The sequence below is a fragment of the Schistocerca piceifrons genome, chromosome 8 (genome assembly GCF_021461385.2).
Source record: "Schistocerca piceifrons isolate TAMUIC-IGC-003096 chromosome 8, iqSchPice1.1, whole genome shotgun sequence".
Classification (NCBI taxonomy): Eukaryota; Metazoa; Arthropoda; class Insecta; order Orthoptera; family Acrididae; genus Schistocerca; species Schistocerca piceifrons.
Genome location: NC_060145.1, coordinates 431558971 through 431579421, shown reverse-complemented (window position 1 = coordinate 431579421; position 20451 = coordinate 431558971). Strand labels below are relative to the sequence as shown.

Here is a 20451-nt window from a genome sequence, read left to right as displayed (position 1 = left end):
GCCTGTCTGCGACTCAACATCTCATCGATATGCTGAGTAGCAGTCTATCCTTCTCATCATATTGTTATTCATATTGTTATTATTCTATTATGGATTTTTCCAGCGATTAATATACCTATTAGTTACATTATATTTGTTGACATTACAGATAACATTTATTTAAATAATTAAAAAGAAAGAAATCATTTACATTAAACCTATTAAATCTAATCATTTAAAGGAAAAAAAGCTTGATAGCCAAAAACCATGAAAAGTTTTTCAAAAGAAAGTTTTTCATAACTTCAAAGTTCTTCTTTGAAACAATAGCTGCAGATAGTACAAAACTTTACTTCAGTGTGGAAATAGACACCTGGAGTCTATGTTAACTTTCAGCATAACATTCAACAGTATCTACACCTCCTGGAATGTTGCTTATCCCCTAAATTATGAAGATTTGTATTTCTTTAGAATATATGCATACTTGAAACCTCCCATTTTAGATACACCTAAAGCATCACTTCTTTGCCACATTGGCATTAATAGAGTTCATCATTGTCTTATGTTTGAAGCAAAAACCTAGGGCTTTGAACACAGACTACCATATATCTGTGGCCATAAAAGGTGCTAGCCTTGTGTGAAGATACAATCCAGGAATTTCAGTATTTCCTTCATATGTATCTGTGGTGTTTGTCCCTTGTTGTTTTTTTACAAATATTACATTACAAATCATACCAAAACTGTGAATTTGGGAGATCATTAATGTAATGAAACTATATTTTTGTAGTACACAATTATAAATATGAAAACCACCAAAAACTGGAATTAAGCTCCACAAGCACATAAATAATATGACTACAGCTGAATTTTCTTCTAGCAACCAATCACAGCACAGGACATATGATGTCTTACAGATGTGTTTTTGGTGGTAAAGCAGGTCACTTAGATTGTTTATTTAATATCACTTTTGCAATTTTTCGAATGAAGTTTGTGGTAATAGCCTGATCTACTGTGTAGCCAAAAGATCTAGGTTATGCGGAAAGGTGATAATTTGGTTGTGAATTGGTGAAACCAATGAATGTGGTTCTGTAAGAAGGTATCAATAACACTAGCAGTGCATCAGTATTTAAATTTTTCCATCTATCATATGTGATGAGAGTGGTGTTTGCATATCATCAAATATTGTGTATGTGATTGGCTGGTAGAAACAAGCAGAGCAGTGCTTTACTGATTTACATGTTTACAAAACTAAAGTTTTTCTTATTTATATTTTTGGTACAATTTGTTGTGCAAAAGTGTAGGGTAATGTGGGGCCAGCAATTAAAGCTGGCACTGCAGTGAAGTTCATCAAAAGCAGACTATTTTCATTTGATGTCACATTCAAAGACATAGCTCATTTCCACGGAAAATGAACACTCTCTATTAGATTACACAAGAACCTAAGCATTGAGGAAAAAAAAAACAAAATCAAATTTCAAAATTCAATAATCTTCAGTCAAAAATATTAATAAATGTCCACCATCAGATTGATGATATTTTTACACAGAAAAGCAACAAATTTTGTTTTATCACTTTTGTGAAATTTTCCTGTCTCTATTTATAAATAAAAATAAAAGAATCTACATACACTATTTGCTTCTTTCCTTAGTATTTTATTCTGCATGCTTATGCCAAATTAAAGCTTCCATACCCACAGTACATGCTATAAGTAGCTAATGCATATTGATTTACATCTAAATCTAAAGTGACAAATTTTAAATGATCCGGAATTAGTGTAGTTTGTTTACTTTGTAATCACGAAACATCTGTTGACCTAACTATGTGTAAAGACCTGATTGCCTTTGATGTTTGTGGACCATCGTTGATTTATTGTGGCTTTATTAACAGATCAGCATAAACACAACAGTTTTAATGTGGACTATAACTGTATTTTTACAGCTGCTATTGCCTGGGAAACTTCCTTGATGGTGCTAACTAGTTAGTTCTTGTAACCCTTTTTACATTTTTGGTATCCTGTGTAATTTTTTGTGGAGCAACATATCTTCAAAATTATCAAGAACTCATCAGTGACATCATTGAAACCAAGAAACCTTCAGGAAGCCTTTTATAGGATCATAAGCTAGCAGCCTATGAAGAAAAATATGCCAAATTAAAGCTTCCATACCTACAGTACATGCTATAAGTAGCTAATGCATATTGATTTACATCTAAATCTAAATTTATATTTCACAAGCCAACTTACAGGATGTGGTGGACAGTACTTCAGCTAACAATATCATACCATCCTATCCTCCCACCTATTTTTGGACAACACAATACTTTTGTTTATGCTGTGGATAAACTTCCACTGTCTGCACCAAACACTGATTCTTGTAGATCTCCCTGCATTTAACTACTTAATTCCCTCAGTAAACTGGCTCCACCCACTAACAGTATTTTGGAACTTATTATTTTATCCAGGAGATAATTTATATTTATGTATGTTATTGTAAACATTGACATTCTTGTTATATATACTCTGAGCTACTTTACCATCTGTCAGTTTCTTCCTGTTTAAGACCACACGTTAAGTTCAGCCAGGTAGAATGTGCTAAATCAGATCACAAAGCTGTGATACCCCATAAGCTCATATTTTGTTCACTATGTGACAGTACAGAGTTTTGTCGGACACCTTGTGTAAGGCAAAGAATAAAACATTAATGTGGTTTTCTCTCTCTGCTACCTCCAGAATCTCATTTATGATCAGAGCAACCTGAGTTCCACAAGGTTCTTCCCTGCAGACGAGACCTTCATTATGAGAGCATAAAATTTGTTCTGTATTTGTACAACGCATTGTTTTTAGCAGTATAGGCCTTTAGTCATGTGCATCTGTTTGATAGTCTGTCTTAAAAACTGGAATGACTTCCTCCTTGTTCTGGTTATCAACACTTTGCTGTCAGCACGTCTCATACAAATTTAATTTATTCGCTTGGTGCCGGCAGTGCTAATTTGGATTACTTGGCTTGTCGCTGGCCGCTTGTCACCTTTCCGGTGATGACAGGCTTCAAACACATTGACTTTTGTGCACTTTAATTTTTCCGGAAATCCTCTGTTTTGCCATATCATTCCACAAACTCAAATTTTCTTTCCAGTAACTTCTTTGCTAGTTCTACACTATTATAATAATTACCCATGTAGATTTGATGCCACATTCCATAAGAAAGTGACAATAGTTCCATCATTGTTTTTGCTAAAGGTTGTCCGGTGCCAGAATACATCTTGAATGAGGAAATGTATTCCGTACTTGAATCATACAGCATCCGAATGAGTACGCCATATTTCATAATTTTTGAGGGATTGTAAACTTTAAAATTTAACTGTCCACACCATGGTATCATTCCTTCATCAATTTAGATGTTTTGACTTAGATTAAATGTTTCTTTAAACTTTTTGGAAAAATAATCAATTGCAAATTGCATTTTGAAAAGCTGGTCAGCATTATCCAGTTTATTGTTGTTGTTGTAAAAATGTAAAATTGATAATATTTGTCTGAATTGGTTGCAGGACATCGTGTTGCGAAATATTGGTGTGTCTATCAATGAATTTGTTGACCAGTAATCATCAATCCTTGCTTTTTTTACAGTTCCCATAAGGATAGCAAGCCCAAACCATTTTTAAAGTTTGGGTCCCGTAACGTCAACAAATGTAGCATTTTTTTTATCCAGTTTCCTTCTATTGCAATTTGATTTTGTTGCTAATATATTCAAATAGATCAATCCCAATATATAATTCTACAATATCCATGACACTGGATATCTTTGTGAAATATGTGTTGACCCGGGGATCCTTCAGATTTATTATTGGTCCTCAGTAAATCATAGTCTGTCTTCTTCATCTGATTCATCTGAATCAGTTGGCAAATGTAGCATTCGCCAAATTATTCTTGGACATATTTCACTATCTTCTCACGATTCTGCTTCCCTTAATTTTTTGATATCCAATGTCTTCTTCCCAGTTTGCCAAGATGTCTGGAACATCAGAGAAGACATCCACACATTCGTTGTAAATATTCGTATCATCTCTTTCATCTGTTATGATGAAACTGCACAAGTACTAAAGTGCTGTCACCGGCCACTGCACAATACTATACTCACACCACTGTGGCGTCACTGGCTTCAGAGCAATACTATGCACACAACACCACTGTGATGTCGCTGGCCGTTGACCGCTATTTCACGCACGCCACCACTCTGGTGTTGCTGGTCAGCAAAGTGTTGAGAATGTTTCATTGCTCCAGCGATGTGCAATAATTCTCATAATTTTCATATAGGTATTCCATCTCGTCCAGCCAGCCAGTTACCTTCAATATGTTGAACAGTTGTTTTGCATTTATCTCCTTATGTTTGTTTTAGCTTTGTTCTGCTGTTTTTGTCAACAATCCCTGGACTTATATTTAAATATGTGACATAGCTCTTTCTGCTTTCATGGCATTTGTCTAATATGGTTACTGAAACATGGTGTGCCTTTCCTATGACTAATTTTGGTTAAATGATGCACTCCATAATTAACTCCTTTAATAAGCTTCAAGGGAGTAAGATTTACAATAGACTTTTTACTTATCTCCTTTTCTCGCAGTTGGCTCCATTTCTTCACGTTTAGGGGCTGATTCTTGAAACTGAAAATTTTTGACTTTAAAGGTTCTCATGGTTGCAATTGACGTGATAAATTTTGAAAGAATTGCCTAAGAAGTAATTTCTGTTTCTATAATTTTTATTCTTTCACATTTTCATATATCACACTGTCTTTACAATTGAAAATTACATTGTTATTGCCAAACATTAAAAAAAATGTCCAATCACATCAGAGGCATGCTCACTACTAATCCGTTCTGCAGTACTAATGATATTGCAAAGAGTTTACAAATTTTCTTGACAAATGAATTTCCAGCAATTTGTATCATTATTTTATAAATTAATTCAGTAATAAACATAATAAGTTTCGTCCGATTGTGCAATTAGTAATAGGAATTTTAAGTGTGCCAGATATTTTATAATTTCAAGTGTTTCTAAAAGAAAAGTAATTTTAACAGTACATACAAAGTTAGTATGTATCAATTGTAACAACGAACATAAAGTAATTTCTTTTTATACATTTTAGCCTGAAATATAATACATCATGTACAAAATCATACACAATTCTTTTAGAAATACAGTTGACATAATATTAACCTGTTTAAAACTTCATCAATATTTTTTGGTCGAGAAAAAGCAATGCTAGAGGAGGGTGTCCCTTTACAAATCTCACTTAGTTCACTGATACCATAGGAATAATGTCCTCCTCTTCCTGTCCTTAAAGGATTATTATTCCATCTGTTCGTGAAATGATTGCCCCAGCACACAAAATCTATAGCATCGTGGCAGGAACCCAGGTACTTGTTTCACTCTTTTGATAGTTTGGTACCATCTTACTTTTATTAAAGATGCACTGGACATGATACACCAGCAACTCGGTTACATAGCACCTAATACCATTTCTCCACTGTCTACAGCACTACAAGCTGGCCAATGTGTTGTTTTAAAGAGGCGACCAATATTTAGTCTATTGAGCTTAATTTCTGCATTGGATATTTGGTTGTAAATTTATTAAAAATTAGAGGAAACATGATTGATATGTTGCATATCTCAGTAGAAAAAGATTTAAATTGGTTGTAGTAACAGTAATGATAGTACTTAAAAATATATGCTGTAATTAAGATCATAAACTGGAATAGTTTACTGAATCTAAGTGTGGTGTTCTTTTTAGTCTATCTAGGAATAGTGTCCATTGGCCTGGATACCATTAAATAATATCTATACTTTTTGTTGCAGAATGGTGATGGCATCTGTGAATGATGTGGATGTTCAGCCAATAGTTGTGAAGACACATCCATTCCAGCAGACATCACAACCTGAAGAATTCAATATGGGGACATTCTCCTCTGCTTTGTTCATAGGGATGATCTTTGTCTTAGTTCCAGTGAGTCTTGCAGTGGACATGGTCTATGATCGTGAGGTACTACGCTAAAATAAACACCAACCATTTAATACGTAGTCATGTGCAATTCAGCCCCTGTATTCATCTTTTCTGGAAAGTAGCGTAAAGTTTAAGTTGTTATTTCAGAAACTCTGCACTGTTGTTTTTGTTTACACACAGTTGCGTATAGGCCAAATTTGTGGAACTATATTTTGGTGTTTATCTGTAATTTAACTGACTTATTCTTAATACTCTGTTATGTTTATCAGTTCTGCAGGGTTCGCAGGAGAGCTTCTGTAAAGTTTGGAAGGTAGGAGATGAGATACTGGCAGGAGTAAAGCTGTGAGGACGGGGCGTGAGTTGTGCTTGGGTAGCTCAGTTGGTAGAACACTTGCCCATGAAAGGCAAAGGTCCCGAGTTCGATTCTCGGTCTGGCACACAGTTTTAATCCGCCAGGAAGTTTCAAGCCAAAAATTGATTATTTTAGGACACTCCACAGAGACATTCACTGGACTGATGTTTACAGTGCTCATGTTATGAATGAAAAATATAACACTTTTGCTAATAAAGTGCTTACCTTATTCGAACACTGTTTTCCCCCAAAACTTACCAAGGTTAGAGCAAAGTCTACAAAGAAGCCATGGATTACTCAAGGAATAGGAGTATCTTGTTAAACAAAAAGAAAACTGTATCTGTCAATCCGAAACAGTTCCGATGTTGATGCTAAAGCACATTACAAGAAATACCGCAAAATATTAAAGACTGTAATACGGACATCAAAGCCAATATATTACAAGGAAAAGATTGTCATATCAGATAACAAAATAAAGACTATATGGTATATAGTGGAGGAGGAGACCGGTAGAACCAGACATGAATAGGGACAAATAGCATTAAGAGTAAATGATACATTGGTGACAGACGTGTATAGTGTTGCAGAACTTTTTAACAAACATTTTATAACTGTTACTGACAAGATAGGGTTGTCAGGTTCTGTAGATGCTGCTATGGAATACCTCAGACCAGACATTTCAAGTAACTTCCATAATATGAATTTGACCTTCACTACCTCAGCAGAAATAATATCCATCATAAAATCTTTAAAATCCAAAACATCTAGTGGGTATGATGAAATATCAATAAAGTTAATTAAAGAATGTGATTCTGAGTTAAGTAACATATTAAGCTATCTGTCTAACCAGTCATTTATCAGTGGAATATTTCCCGAATGGTTGAAATATGCTGAAGTTAAGCCACTGTTTAAGAAGGGAGATAAAGAAATAGCATCAAATTTCCATCCAATTTCACTTTTGCCAGCATTATCAAAAATTTTAGAAAAAGTAATGTACAATTGGCTTTATAACCATCTTATCTCAAATAACATACTGTCAAAGTCACAGTTCGGATTTCTAAAGGGTTCTGATATTGAGAAGGCTATCTACACTTACAGTGAAAATGTGCTTAATTCATTAGACAAAAAATTGCAGGCAGCTGGTATATTTTGTGATCTGTCAAAGGCATTTGACTGTGTAAATCACAATATCCTTTTAAGTAAATTAGAATATTATAGTGTAACAGGAAATGCTGCAAAATGGTACAAATCTTATATCTCTGGCAGGAAACAAAGAGTGTTATTAGGAAAAAGACGTGTATGAAGCTATCAGGCATCATCCAACTGGGAACTAGTTACATGCGGGATCCCACAAGGTTCCATTTTAGGTCCCTTACTTTTTCTTGTGTATATCAATGACCTTTCATCAGTAAAATTACCAGAAAACAAGTTTGTTTTGTTTGCCAATGATTCAAACATTGCTATAAATAGCAAATCAAGTGTAGTCTTAGAAAGGTCAGCTAATAAAACATTTGTGGACATTAACCACTGGTTCCTAGCCAATTCTTTGTCACTAAACTTTGAAAAAACCCACTACATGCAATTCATAACTTGTAAAGGGTGTTCCACTCGTATATGCCTAACATATGATGACAAGCATATAGAAGAAGTGGACAGTGCTAAATTCTTGTGATTACAGCTTGATAATAAATTCAACTGGGAGGAGCACACCACAGAACTGCTGAAGCATCTTAACAAATCTCTATTTGCAATGCGAATTGTGTCAGACATAGGGGATATAAAAATGAAAAAGCTGGCATACTATGCTTACTTTCATTCCATAATGTCATATGGGATTATTCTGGGGGCAATTCATCAAGCCAAGCTAAAGTTTTCTGGGCACAAAAATGTGCAGTAAGAGTTGTACATGGTGTGAACTCAAGAACATCCTGCAGAAGCCTGTTTAGGGAACTAGGGATACTAACTACTGCTTCCCAATATATTTTTTCCTTAATGAAATTTGTCATTAAAAATATATCACTTTTTCAGACCAACAGATCAATTCATGGAATCAATACTAGAAATAAGAATGATTTTCACAAGGATTTAAATTCACTTACTCTTGTATAAAAAGGTGTGCATTATTCAGGAACACACATTTTCAATAACATGTCAGCAGCCATAAAAATCTTAACAACCAATGAAATTCAGTTTAAGAGAAGCCTAAGGGATTTATCGGTGGCCAACTCCTTCTACTCCATTGATGAATATCTCAGTAGAACCAACTGATTTGTACAATATAACTTCAGCACAATTTCAGTGCAGTAATGTGTTCATTGTAAATAAGTGTGTGTGTGTGTGCGTGTGTGTGTGTGTGTGTGTGTGTGTGTGTGTGTATAATCTAACTTCTGCACCATTTCAGTGCAGTAATGTGTTCATTGTAAATAAGTATTTAGTAGTTGTACTACACGTTTATTACCTTATAAATAAATAAAAAACTGTTTTTATTTTAAATTCAGTGCATTAGTATTTGTAAAATGATTCTTTCATACAGGGTTCATTAAATATGACGACCATGCCACTTGGGACCTGTGGAATGGTACATTAGCTTATTTGTTTGAGTTGTAAATATTTGTCATGTATTGTTGTTTTTCTGACATGTTCTACATCCTGGAGGACCTTCTCACTATGGATCAATTGGAATGAAAGTAAATCTAATCTAATCTAATCTAATCTTTGTGTGCCATGTGCTCTGGGAGACAAACACAATGCATAGGTACAGTGATGTATATTCAGACCTCATACATGCTGCAAATATGTGCTATAAGCCAATGTCAAGAAAGTTTAGCAAAATACAGTTTAATCATAATTTAGCAAAATTTTTTGTAATCATGGTATGTGCTTTACATATAAAAGAGCATCAGGTAAGAAGAAAAAAATGTTTATGTAAGGAATGGAGCTGTTCCACTTTTCTACATTTCATGCTCTTGCATCAAATGTGAACTGCCCCATGTGTCATCTGTCAATCACAAAGGGAAGATCTCATGACTTAAATGTGTTAGCAGTTTTTAAATGATTTTTTTTTTTTCGTGGTGTACTCCAGAGATTTATGCGATGCACTTAAATATTTACACTGTATTATAGAGTACTTAAATATGTACACTGTGTTGTAGAACCTTCGGTGCACAACTTTTGTTTTTATTTTTGCTTGAAGAAATACACTATGTTGTGTCACTTACTGATTAAAGAGGAAGTGTTCATATAGTTGTGGTTTCTTCAACAGTCAAAACTTTTATACAAAAGGACAATTTAAATTGCTAAGAAAAGTTTGGAAACCAGTGTATTTGGGAATATGTCTGGTCTTAGATTCAAGGAAAGCAGTGAATGAAAGCCTAGGCCTTCTGAAACTAAAAAATAATTATTACTGTGAAAATAAAACAAAACAAGAACACACAGTAAAGACAGTGTGTCCAGTAGTGCACACTTGTGAAATTAGTAACATTCACTATAGTGTTGCTCCATCCTAAGTTTTGTATCATTCTCGAATTCTTCCTGGCATGCTGTCCACAAGTTTGTAGAGACATGGGTGCTCGGGCCTGTCCCACTCCTTTATGGCAGCCCTCCTGAGGCCTGCCAGAATGCGAGGAGGATTCCTGTGTATGTTTCAGCTGGTTCCTTGTATGCTCAGTCTGATTTCCATTTGGTTAATCCCTGCCTGCCAGAGGTAGGTGTACATGGAGCAAGTGCAGGTTGCTATTGCATTATCATTTGCGAAGATTAACCCACTGTTGAAATGTTGACAATAGTTTTGAGGATCCTGTTCTCTGCTGAATCTGTGGGACTTCATACCTAAGACTCATGTTCCTACATTACTGCCACCACCATCACTGCCTACTTCCATGACAATTATCAGCATCATTGAACCAGGTTTCTCTCAGGCATTCTCTTATCAACTTCATTGATACACCAGAGTGCCCGAGGGGCTCATACAATTGGTCTTAATGGATGTCTGGGGACGAAATGAATTCTGTAGATATAGTTGCTACTGTGTGGCTCAAAAAATCCTCCCAGTTGCCCTCAAGAACGTAGTGCACATATCTGTTGCAGTCACCTTTCGGTCCTTAATAGCTCTATTTTGTAGGCAGCAGCTATCAGCTGATGTAGTTGAATACAGGTAACCATTATGTGGTTGATCTTTAACGTTTTGTGTGTCATGATAGTATTGAATGTTCAAATTGTGTCACTGTGGGATACACAACTTCTGCTGTAACATGACAATACATACATGGTTAGGCTTAGCGACACTTAAAAGCAAGTTGGCACGCTGAACAGTATACACAAGCTGCAATTTCCCCATTTGTGATGGGAGACAGAGCACACACTGCTGAACTCCACTGAGAATGTAAGTTACTTTTATGTCCATTCCTCAGGTGGCAGCATGTAGATGTCAGAAGGTCAATAGAGTATAAGAAATACCTAGATTTCTGATAAAAGACACACACACACACACACACACACACACACACACACACACACACACACACACACAGAGAGAGAGAGAGAGAGAGAGAGAGAGAGAGAGAGAGAGAGAGAGAGAGAGAGACACTGTAATCTCTAAAGCCAGGGGCCCCACTGTCCATCCTGGATTTTCCAGTGAGACAGCTAAAAATTTCTGTAAGGAAAGATCTGATCACTTCAGCTTCTAGTGGGAAATTATAATTAACAAATATGGAAATTGCTTTCAAGATGACAGATTTACAAGAATTTGAATTTGAGTAGCACTTGATTCTAATTTGGAATAGTATGAATCTGAACCTTTAGGTAACGTTAATAACAGTTCTCTCAAAGCTAATCTAGCAAGCAGGTGCCTCCAGTGACATGTAATACAAATCATAACGCATCATCAGTACTACTCTTAGCAAAATATTTTTAAAGTGCAATGTTTTGCATAAATTCTCATTGATATCATTTGTGTGCTAAAATTTTCAACTGCTTTCTATTTTAGAAACCGATAAGTATTTGACCTTCTCTCCTCCTACAAGTATCTTACATAATGTTATCTTTGTATAATTCAGTACAACATTTATATATTGTACTATAATATAAAATTATGTATTTTTCATTCTTTCTTCTATTTACCACCTTGTGCACCCCATTGCTTTCTTTCCGAGTGATGGTAATTTATATCTACATTGTATACGTTAACCATCAAGAAGGAAAGGCAAAGACAACAGCTTGTTATGTAACAGAGAAATGAAAAAGTTGGCTTTTGTGAACCATATGGTGCTAGTTCTTTTAGCGTTAAGAAAAATGTGTGTTTAAATAAATAAATAAAACTGAACAACTATTCAGCAATATTTAGTCTTGAGTGTGACTACTCTTGCAACAGGCTAATTGTAGTGAATCTCGCCTATTTTCATTCATTCCAATTTTATTACTTTAGATCTTTCATTCTTCTTAAATTAACTATCCAGGCATTCCCACTTGTAATAACTGCTATTTTCTGATGAAGCTACTCTTGTCCCTAGTACTGTTTTACTATTAATTTCCTTGACATTACTGAATCTGTTAATTGTTTCAAGTGATTTTTTGTTTTCACTTTTTATCTGTTTTAACTGCAGTTTGCCGGCTGTGGTGGCCAAGCGGTTCTAGGCACTTCAGTCTGGAACCGTGCAACCGCTACGGTCGCAGGTTCAAATCCTGCCTTGGGCATGGATGTGTGTCATGTCCTTAGGTTAGTTAGGTTTAAGTAGTTCTAAGTTCTAGGGGACTGATGACCTTAGATGGTAAGTCCCATAGTGCTCAGAGCCATTTGAACCATTTGACTGCAGTTTAGTGTGACACAACTTACCATAGGCTGAAGATCAGTATTAGTTATTGTAAATTTAAAGTTTGTTTGATGTGTAGTATTCAGATTGATTGCTTCCTATATGTTTTTCATGTCTTATCATTGCAAATATATACAAGAATTTATTGTTTGAAAAATATTACTTGGTACTATAAACTGAAAAAAACTAAGTTAATTTCTCTAAATTTATGAGTTATGTGCACATAAAATATTTTAGATTTGAAGTTGTCTTTCTTATTTAGCCATTTTTTTTGTGGTGAGCAAGTAGATAGTATTACTTTATTTTTCCATCTTATAGGTTTAGTGACAGTTTAATTTTTATTTCCACAGATTAAAGCAAAGAACCAGCTACGAGTGAATGGCCTGTCATTTTTCATGTACTTCTTCACCTATTTTCTGGTTCTTATTGGCCTTATGCTGTTCATCTGTGGAGCCTTGCTGGCACTCATCTTTGTGTTTGATCTGCCATCACTTCGTGAGCCACCAGCTTTCTGCACTCTGGGGGCACTTATTATCCTTTATTGTCCTGCATCCATCCTCTTTGCAACCTGTGTCTCCTACATATTTGATAAGATGGATTCAGCACAATCCATTTTGCCAAATATTGCTACTTTCCTTGGTCTAATTCCTTTCATTCTGGTTATGTTCCTTGATATGTTTAGGATAGGTGAGTACTACATATTTTTGTGTGTTGCTTTCTTTATAAGTGTCTGTACTAATTATCTACCAAATATCTATCAACCATTCTCTGAAATATGAATTTATTTTGATATCTTGTTTAAATAGCAGCTAGTCTACTGATAGTTAATAACCAGTGAGCGAGAAGTGGACTCTCAATAAATATAATGTAACTGATTGGTAAATTTTCAGTGTAGCACTATAAAACAATGAAATATGACAAAAATAAAGAACAGCCATTGGTTGTTCAAAAATAAGCTATCACAAACTAATATCAAAACTGACAAAAAATTACAATGAAATTGGTTGAAAATAACACCAAAAATGTCAAAAAATAACACTGAAAACGACAAAAAATAGCACAGAAATTGGCTATAAAATAAAATAATATTTTCCTGCCTCTGCTTATGTACATATAAAACTTCAGTTTTCAAAAACCTCAGAGGGGAGAGGGGGTTAGTGATACATTATACATTGACTCATACCAACATTTTTCATTACAATATTGCACAGCTTAAAGGATTTGCATAAGTACCTTCATCATTGTAATACTCCCTATCCCCTCATCATACCGAAGAAGTGTATTCTTACAACTTTCGTACTCTATACTTCAACCTTCTCCCCACACCTAAAACTCTTAGTCTGTGCAGGAAGATTAGTATCTTTCAACAAAGATGATTTACTCTGTGAATTAATGCCTAATTGTGTGGGACAGAAAGTTACCAGATTGTCAAATGACTAGCAAAAGACTTTATCAAATGAATGTGTTTGAAAGATGGAAAATTTAACTGTAAGTGAAATAAATTACTTTTAAAAATTTTTATTAGTTAACTCTTTTAATGCTCTCTGACAAATCCAGTGCCATTTCATACTAATGGCACAGCTGTAAGTCTGCCTTCAATGTTTGCATATATTCTAGACTGAGGCCTGTATTACACTGTAAAATGTCTTTGTTAAAGTTTTTTATCAAAGACCTTTTGTCAGCCTTTGATGATGTACTAGAGAAGCTTTTATGAAAGATATTTTTTATCCAAGATCTTAGATAGAATAAGAGCATGGGTATAGCTTTGATCAAAGTTGACCGTTCTGTACTTATTGTGTCATTTGCTTTAGTGCCTTTACCCTACAAAATTACATCAAAATATATTTCATGAATGGCTAGCACTATAGCGATAATTGAAAAGTATGAAAAATACAAAAGATGCATAACACAAAGCATCCTGTCAACAAAATTCCCAGTAAGCAGTTATAATCTTTTAGAATAAAAGTTGCCACAGTCTGTTGCATTCAAAGTGGCTGCAGAGCGGATGATGTAAGGAAGAAATTATATGGACTAAGGAATTTATTGGGCTGTTGAATGCCAGGTGTTGTCAATAAAGCATACATAAGTGAAGTAAATGTATTTATTTGTGCTCTAAATAACCTAACCTAACCTTCATAAATTCTTCCACAAGTGAGTTGCATCTTGAAACTTCCTGGCAGATTAAAATTGTGTGCCAGACCGATACTCGAACTCGGGACCTTTGCCTTTCGCGGGCAAGTGCTCTACCATCTGAGCTACCCAAGCACAACTCATGCCCCTCCCTCACAGCTTTACTTCCGCCAGTACCTCGTCTCCTACTTTTCAAACTTCACAGAAGCTCTCCTGCGAACATTTCAGAACTAGCACTCCTGGAAGAAAGGATATTGCGGAAACATGGCTTAGCCACAGATAGTATAAATCTGTCCTCCTGTCTGATTGCAGTAAAAAAAAATAAATAAATAAATAAATAAATAAATAAATAAAATAAAAATAAAACTGCAGATCAAGAGAGGCAGAACAGACATACACATAAAATACTTATGCAAATATTTGCTCTTGATAATGGTAATAAATTGTCAGTGTGTGTCATGTTCAGCATGAAAAAATATATAACTAGTGAAGTTTCATTATTTAAATCATGAATGCTTTCAAAAAATCTTTATGATGATGAATGAAACTAAGAAATAGCATTTCTTAAATAGGCATCTTTTTTGCAAATAGGAGGGGCTACTTTCATTAGGACAAATTGAAACTTTTTCACCAGTTCTCAAATAATATTAGTTGTTCTTTATTTCCTCATAAAGCAAATTCTTGTGAACAATTTGAGCTTTTCTTCTTCGTGTCCATGATTTCACCCAGAATTGGTATTATTTCCCTTTCTTTTCAAGCAGTGTGCTCATCACCAACATTTCATAAAATTCTGTTGCGAGATGATTAGCTGTTTGGCATTCATTCCCTAGCAACTATATGAAAAATTTATGATAGTGTAATAGTTCCAGTGAAATAGTTTCTTCAAAAAGTTTGATCAAATAATTGACAATGATCTTTGTCAAAGATATTTTATGGTGTAATCTAATTCTTTACTCAGTAAACCCTCTGTAATTCCCCCCCCACCGCCACACCCCCACAAAAAAAGAAACAGATGCAGTAAAAATTTATTGACATTACCTGCATCAGCAAATGTCATCTAGTGATATGTTAAAAGCACAACACCTTTATATATTTGAATAGAAAAATTGATTATAAAAGCAAATGAGCTACAGACATTCACATTTGCTCTACAACAGGTATCATAAAATTGTAGTCTTGTGAATTCCAACTGTGAAAGATATGCTTCAAAAGTACACTCCTCTCCCATTGGTTACTCAAAATTAATAGACCAGCTGCTGCCATGAACTATTAAGACACTGAAACAACGTACAGAAATTTAGTCCATGTTTCAGAGAATGTTAAGTAAATATTTGGAAGAAGTTAAGTAAGAAATGGAATTGGAAACTGCCTAGTAGAAATATACACATGCCACAATTTAATAACTGCAAATACACTCCTGGAAATTGAAATAAGAACACCGTGAATTCATTGTCCCAGGAAGGGGAAACTTTATTGACACATTCCTGGGGTCAGATACATCACATGATCACACTGACAGAACCACAGGCACATAGACACAGGCAACAGAGCATGCAAAATGTCGGCACTAGTACAGTGTATATCCACCTTTCGCAGCAATGCAGGCTGCTATTCTCCCATGGAGACGATCGTAGAGATGCTGGATGTAGTCCTGTGGAACGGCTTGCCATGCCATTTCCACCTGGCGCCTCAGTTGGACCAGCGTTCATGTTGGACGTGCAGACCGCGTGAGACGACGCTTCATCCAGTCCCAAACATGCTCAATGGGGGACAGATCCGGAGATCTTGCTGGCCAGGGTAGTTGACTTACACCTTCTAGAGCACGTTGGGTGGCACGGGATACATGCGGACGTGCATTGTCCTGTTGGAACAGCAAGTTCCCTTGCCGGTCTAGGAATGGTAGAATGATGGGTTCGATGACGGTTTGGATGTACCGTGCACTATTCAGTGTCCCCTCGACGATCACCAGTGGTGTGCGGCCGGTGTAGGAGATCGCTCCCCACACCATGATGCCGGGTGTTGGCCCTGTGTGCCTCGGTCGTATGCAGTCCTGATTGTGGCACTCACCTGCACGGCGCCAAACACGCATACGACCATCATTGACACCAAGGCAGAAGCGACTCTCATCGCTGAAGACGACACGTCTCCATTCGTCCCTCCATTCATGCCTGTCACGACACCACTGGAGGCGGGCTGCACGATGTTGGGGCGTGAGCGGAAGACGGCCTAACGGTGTGCGGGACCATAGCCCAGCTTCATGGAGACGGTTGCGAATGGTCCTCGCCGATACCCCAGGAGCAACAGTGTCCCTAATTTGCTGGGAAGTGGCGGTGCGGTCCCCTACGGCACTGCGTAGGATCCTACAGTCTTGGCGTGCATCCGTGCGTCGCTGCGGTCCGGTCCCAGGTCGACGGGCACGTGCACCTTCCGCCGACCACTGGCGACAACATCGATGTACTGTGGAGACCTCACGCCCCACGTGTTGAGCAATTCGGCGGTACGTCCACCCGGCCTCCCGCATGCCCACTATACGCCCTCGCTCAAAGTCCGTCAACTGCACATACGGTTCACGTCCACGCTATCGCGGCATGCTACTAGTGTTAAAGACTGCGATGGAGCTCCATATGCCACGGCAAACTGGCTGACACTGACGGTGGCGGTGCACAAATGCTGCGCAGCTAGCGCCATTCGACGGCCAACACCGCGGTTCCTGGTGTGTCCGCTGTGCCGTGCGTGTGATCATTGCTTGTACAGCCCTCTCGCAGTGTCCGGAGCAAGTATGGTGGGTCTGACACACCGGTGTCAATGTGTTCTTTTTTCCATTTCCAGGAGTGTATTTGGTTTAAGAATAGTGTTAGTCGTAAGAGACAGAGATTTCAAACACAGATTTAAAACTGCAAAATATTTCCCAGGGAAGATGCAGACTCTTAAGTGACCATAACTTATAGGTTGTGAACTGCAGATTAAATAGAAGAAACTGCAGATAGGTAGGAACTTAAGTCAATAGAACTTGGATGAATTGAAGGGACCAGTGGTTTTTGTGATTTTCAAAGAGATCATTATATATTTATTTCACTTTTGATTTATTCATGATTTAAATATATCATAAAATATGGAATATGTTAATTTTACAAGTAGGTTGTGGTTACTTTCTGTAGCATTATGTCAGCAGTACTAATCAGTTTCATACTAAAATATCTAAAACTTAAGTTTACAATAATAAACATACATTCATATAAACAAGGATTTGGAAACATATCTGAATGTTACAGGAATATAGATACTATATATGAAATAGTGAAAACATTAAAGGATCAAACATGCAAAAAGACAAGGCCACATAGAAATCTTTGGCTAATATATTGGTAACAAATGTAATTGACCAAAGTAAAAAATATGAAAATTCAGGTAATGAAGCTGGCAAAAATGAATAAAGATCCATAAAAAGAGACAGAAAGTACAAAATAGTGAAGCAGGAATATCTAGAGCACTCTGGGGGCATGTGTGTCTATCGGAATGATAGATGCTAAATATAGGAAAAATAAAGAAACATTTGGAGAAAAGAGAAGCAAGCTGTATGATTATCAAGAGCTCAAATGGTAAACCAGTTCTATGCCAAGAAGAGAAGGCTAAAAGATGGAAGTAATATTTATATACAAGGGAAACAAATTTAAAGGCAATATTATAGAAAGCGGCAAGGACATAGATGAGGATGAGATGTGATACTTCGCAAAGAATTATTTTATAGTGCACTGAAAGACCTAAGTTGAAACAGGGCACCTGAAGTAGGTAATATTCTTTCTGCATTATCGAGATTCTTGTGAGATTCAACCACCTGGTATTCAAGGTATATGAGACAAGTGAAATACCCCCAAGATTTCAAGAAGAATTACAAAAAACACAGGAACTGACAGTTATGTCATGCTTGCAAAATACTGACATGAACCACTGGCATAAGAAAGTGCCACACATCATTCCACTATAGGTGAGTGGTTGCCTTTCCCTTATTTTATGTTGAATGGGAAGACTGATAGAATTTAACCTTGGGCAAGATCAGTTTGGGTTCCTTAGAAATTTAGGATTACGTGAGACAATACTGACACTCTGACTTATATTAGAAGATAAACCAAAGGAAGGCAAAACCATGTATAGCATTTGTAGTTTTATGTAGAGCTTATGTCAGTATGCATTCTGAAATTCTGAAGATAGCTGGGATAAAATGGAGTGAGTGAAAGATTATCAACAACTAATGCAGAAAATAGAGTGCAGCTCTGAGAGTTGAAGGATACAAAAGTTAGTTAGAATTTCAGAAGGGAACAAGAGAGGGTTGTAGCCTATTCCTGGCATTATTCATCATGTACCATAAGCAAACTGTAAATGGTAACAATTGGAAAAAGAATTAAAGTTCAGGGAGAAGAAATAAAAGCTTGGAGGCATGATGATATCGTAATTCTATTGCATGTAGCAAAGGACTTGGCAGTATAGTTGAATGGAATGTATAGGATATTCAAAAGGGGTTATAAGTTGAACATCAACAAAAGTAAAACAGGATTAATGCAGTTTTGTCAGAGTAACTCACATGATTCTGAGGACTTCAGATTATGAACTAAGACACTGAAAGTGGGAAGCAAGTATTGCTATTTGAGCAGCAAAATGTCACTAACAACCACAAAAGTGAAGTGGTGACAAAATCAAAATATTTCCTGAAGAAGAGAAAAGTTGTAACATTGATCCTCTTGGGCAGTCTCCTCCTGAAGATTACAGGGAACTAATCTGCAAATTTTTGCCAGCGGAGGGTGCATTGTAACACTTGTTTAGTTAGGGAAGACATTACTTTTGAATACTCTTTCATGTGTTTACCTCAGTTATTTTTTGCATCCCCATGCTTTCAATCTATAGTGATACTTCCACCTTTGACTGGAAGTTTCCCATCCCAAGGGCAAAAGGGTGCTCTAGTCATTTTTGCCAGCTCTTTTACACTGTTCTGCCATCAACATCTTAAGATTTTCTTCATATACCTGAAGTCATAGTTTGAGGAAAACTAAGGAACTGAAAAGAAACCAGTGAATGTAACAAGTATCATTCAGAACCAGTACATAAACAAATCAATGAAGGGAAAAATATAAAAAGAAGAAAATGAAGGATAGAGAAAACAAAAATAAAGGATGGAAGTGAAGCTGACTGAATCTTCTATACACAATACTCAGTCCCAGCACAAACACTACAGCACAATGCCATAAAGTGGTACTTCTCTTATTTCTTTTATTAGTTTGGTACCATGTCAGTATTTTAGTCAGTTTTACAGAGAGGTGTGCGATTTTACATATAAGATTTCAGTTGTACACTTAAACTTAACTAACAGAGATTAATAAATTGCTTTTCGCAATGTTAGTTCACACTTTATTAGCCTTTAAGCAGACACAAACAGTTTATATCTCCTTTTTAGTGATATTTTATGATGACATAGTGTATTTGAAATGACTGCTGTGTTTCAGGAGGGCGTGCGGCGCTGGCGTTGCATGTCGTGTTCTCCCTCCTGAACACGATGTATATACCGTATGCTGTTGTATACTTTGTGGATCGAGTGCACCTCATGTGCAGTGTGAACAGTGCTTGTAACTATTTGACTGTCGCTGATTACCTCACTGAAGAAGTGATTGTAATGTTGGTTGGAATACTTCTGCACATACCATTTTGGTTCTTTGTGCTTCTTATACTGGATGTCAGAAAGTCTGGTGGGAGAACCAGTGATGTCTTCAAATATTTATTTGTAAGTTTTCTTGGTATTTGAAATTAATTTTATTTTAAATGTGCACTCTATATAAATATTTATTTCACCTGAAAGAGTGCATGATTGTTAAAGAGCGACTCCATTTAAAGAAAGTTTCCATTAATGTAGTAACACATAGATAAATCTGGGTTTAATATTAGACAGAAAATAGCAAGAAAATATTAACAAGAGCATACCATGGTGGAAACCAGAGCTACAAAAGTTGCTTGGATTGTATAGAGATATGAAAATAGAAGACTGAAGAGAATGTTTACATTCAAGTTGACTGTAACGAAGGTAATGTTGTTGGTCCTGCCAAAGATAAGAAATTTTAATGGGACAACATGATTTGCAAGAAGTTAGGAACTTAAGGACGCATATGTTTAAGCGTTTGCAGTCACCAATTTGTAAATTAAAATGCTGAC

The 20451-nt window shown here is 36.2% G+C and overlaps 1 protein-coding gene across 1 annotated transcript in view; it reads left to right on the top strand.

Moving 5' to 3' along the window:
- The window catches only part of LOC124711232 (cholesterol transporter ABCA5-like), a 359780-nt gene that overhangs the window by 234462 nt on the left and 104867 nt on the right, over positions 1-20451 (top strand). Inside the window, exons 22-24 of the mRNA XM_047241193.1 lie at positions 5823-6006; positions 12477-12813; positions 19752-20026. Of these exons, the coding sequence (XP_047097149.1) occupies positions 5823-6006; positions 12477-12813; positions 19752-20026 (796 nt within the window). The remainder of the gene's footprint in view (positions 1-5822; positions 6007-12476; positions 12814-19751; positions 20027-20451) is intronic.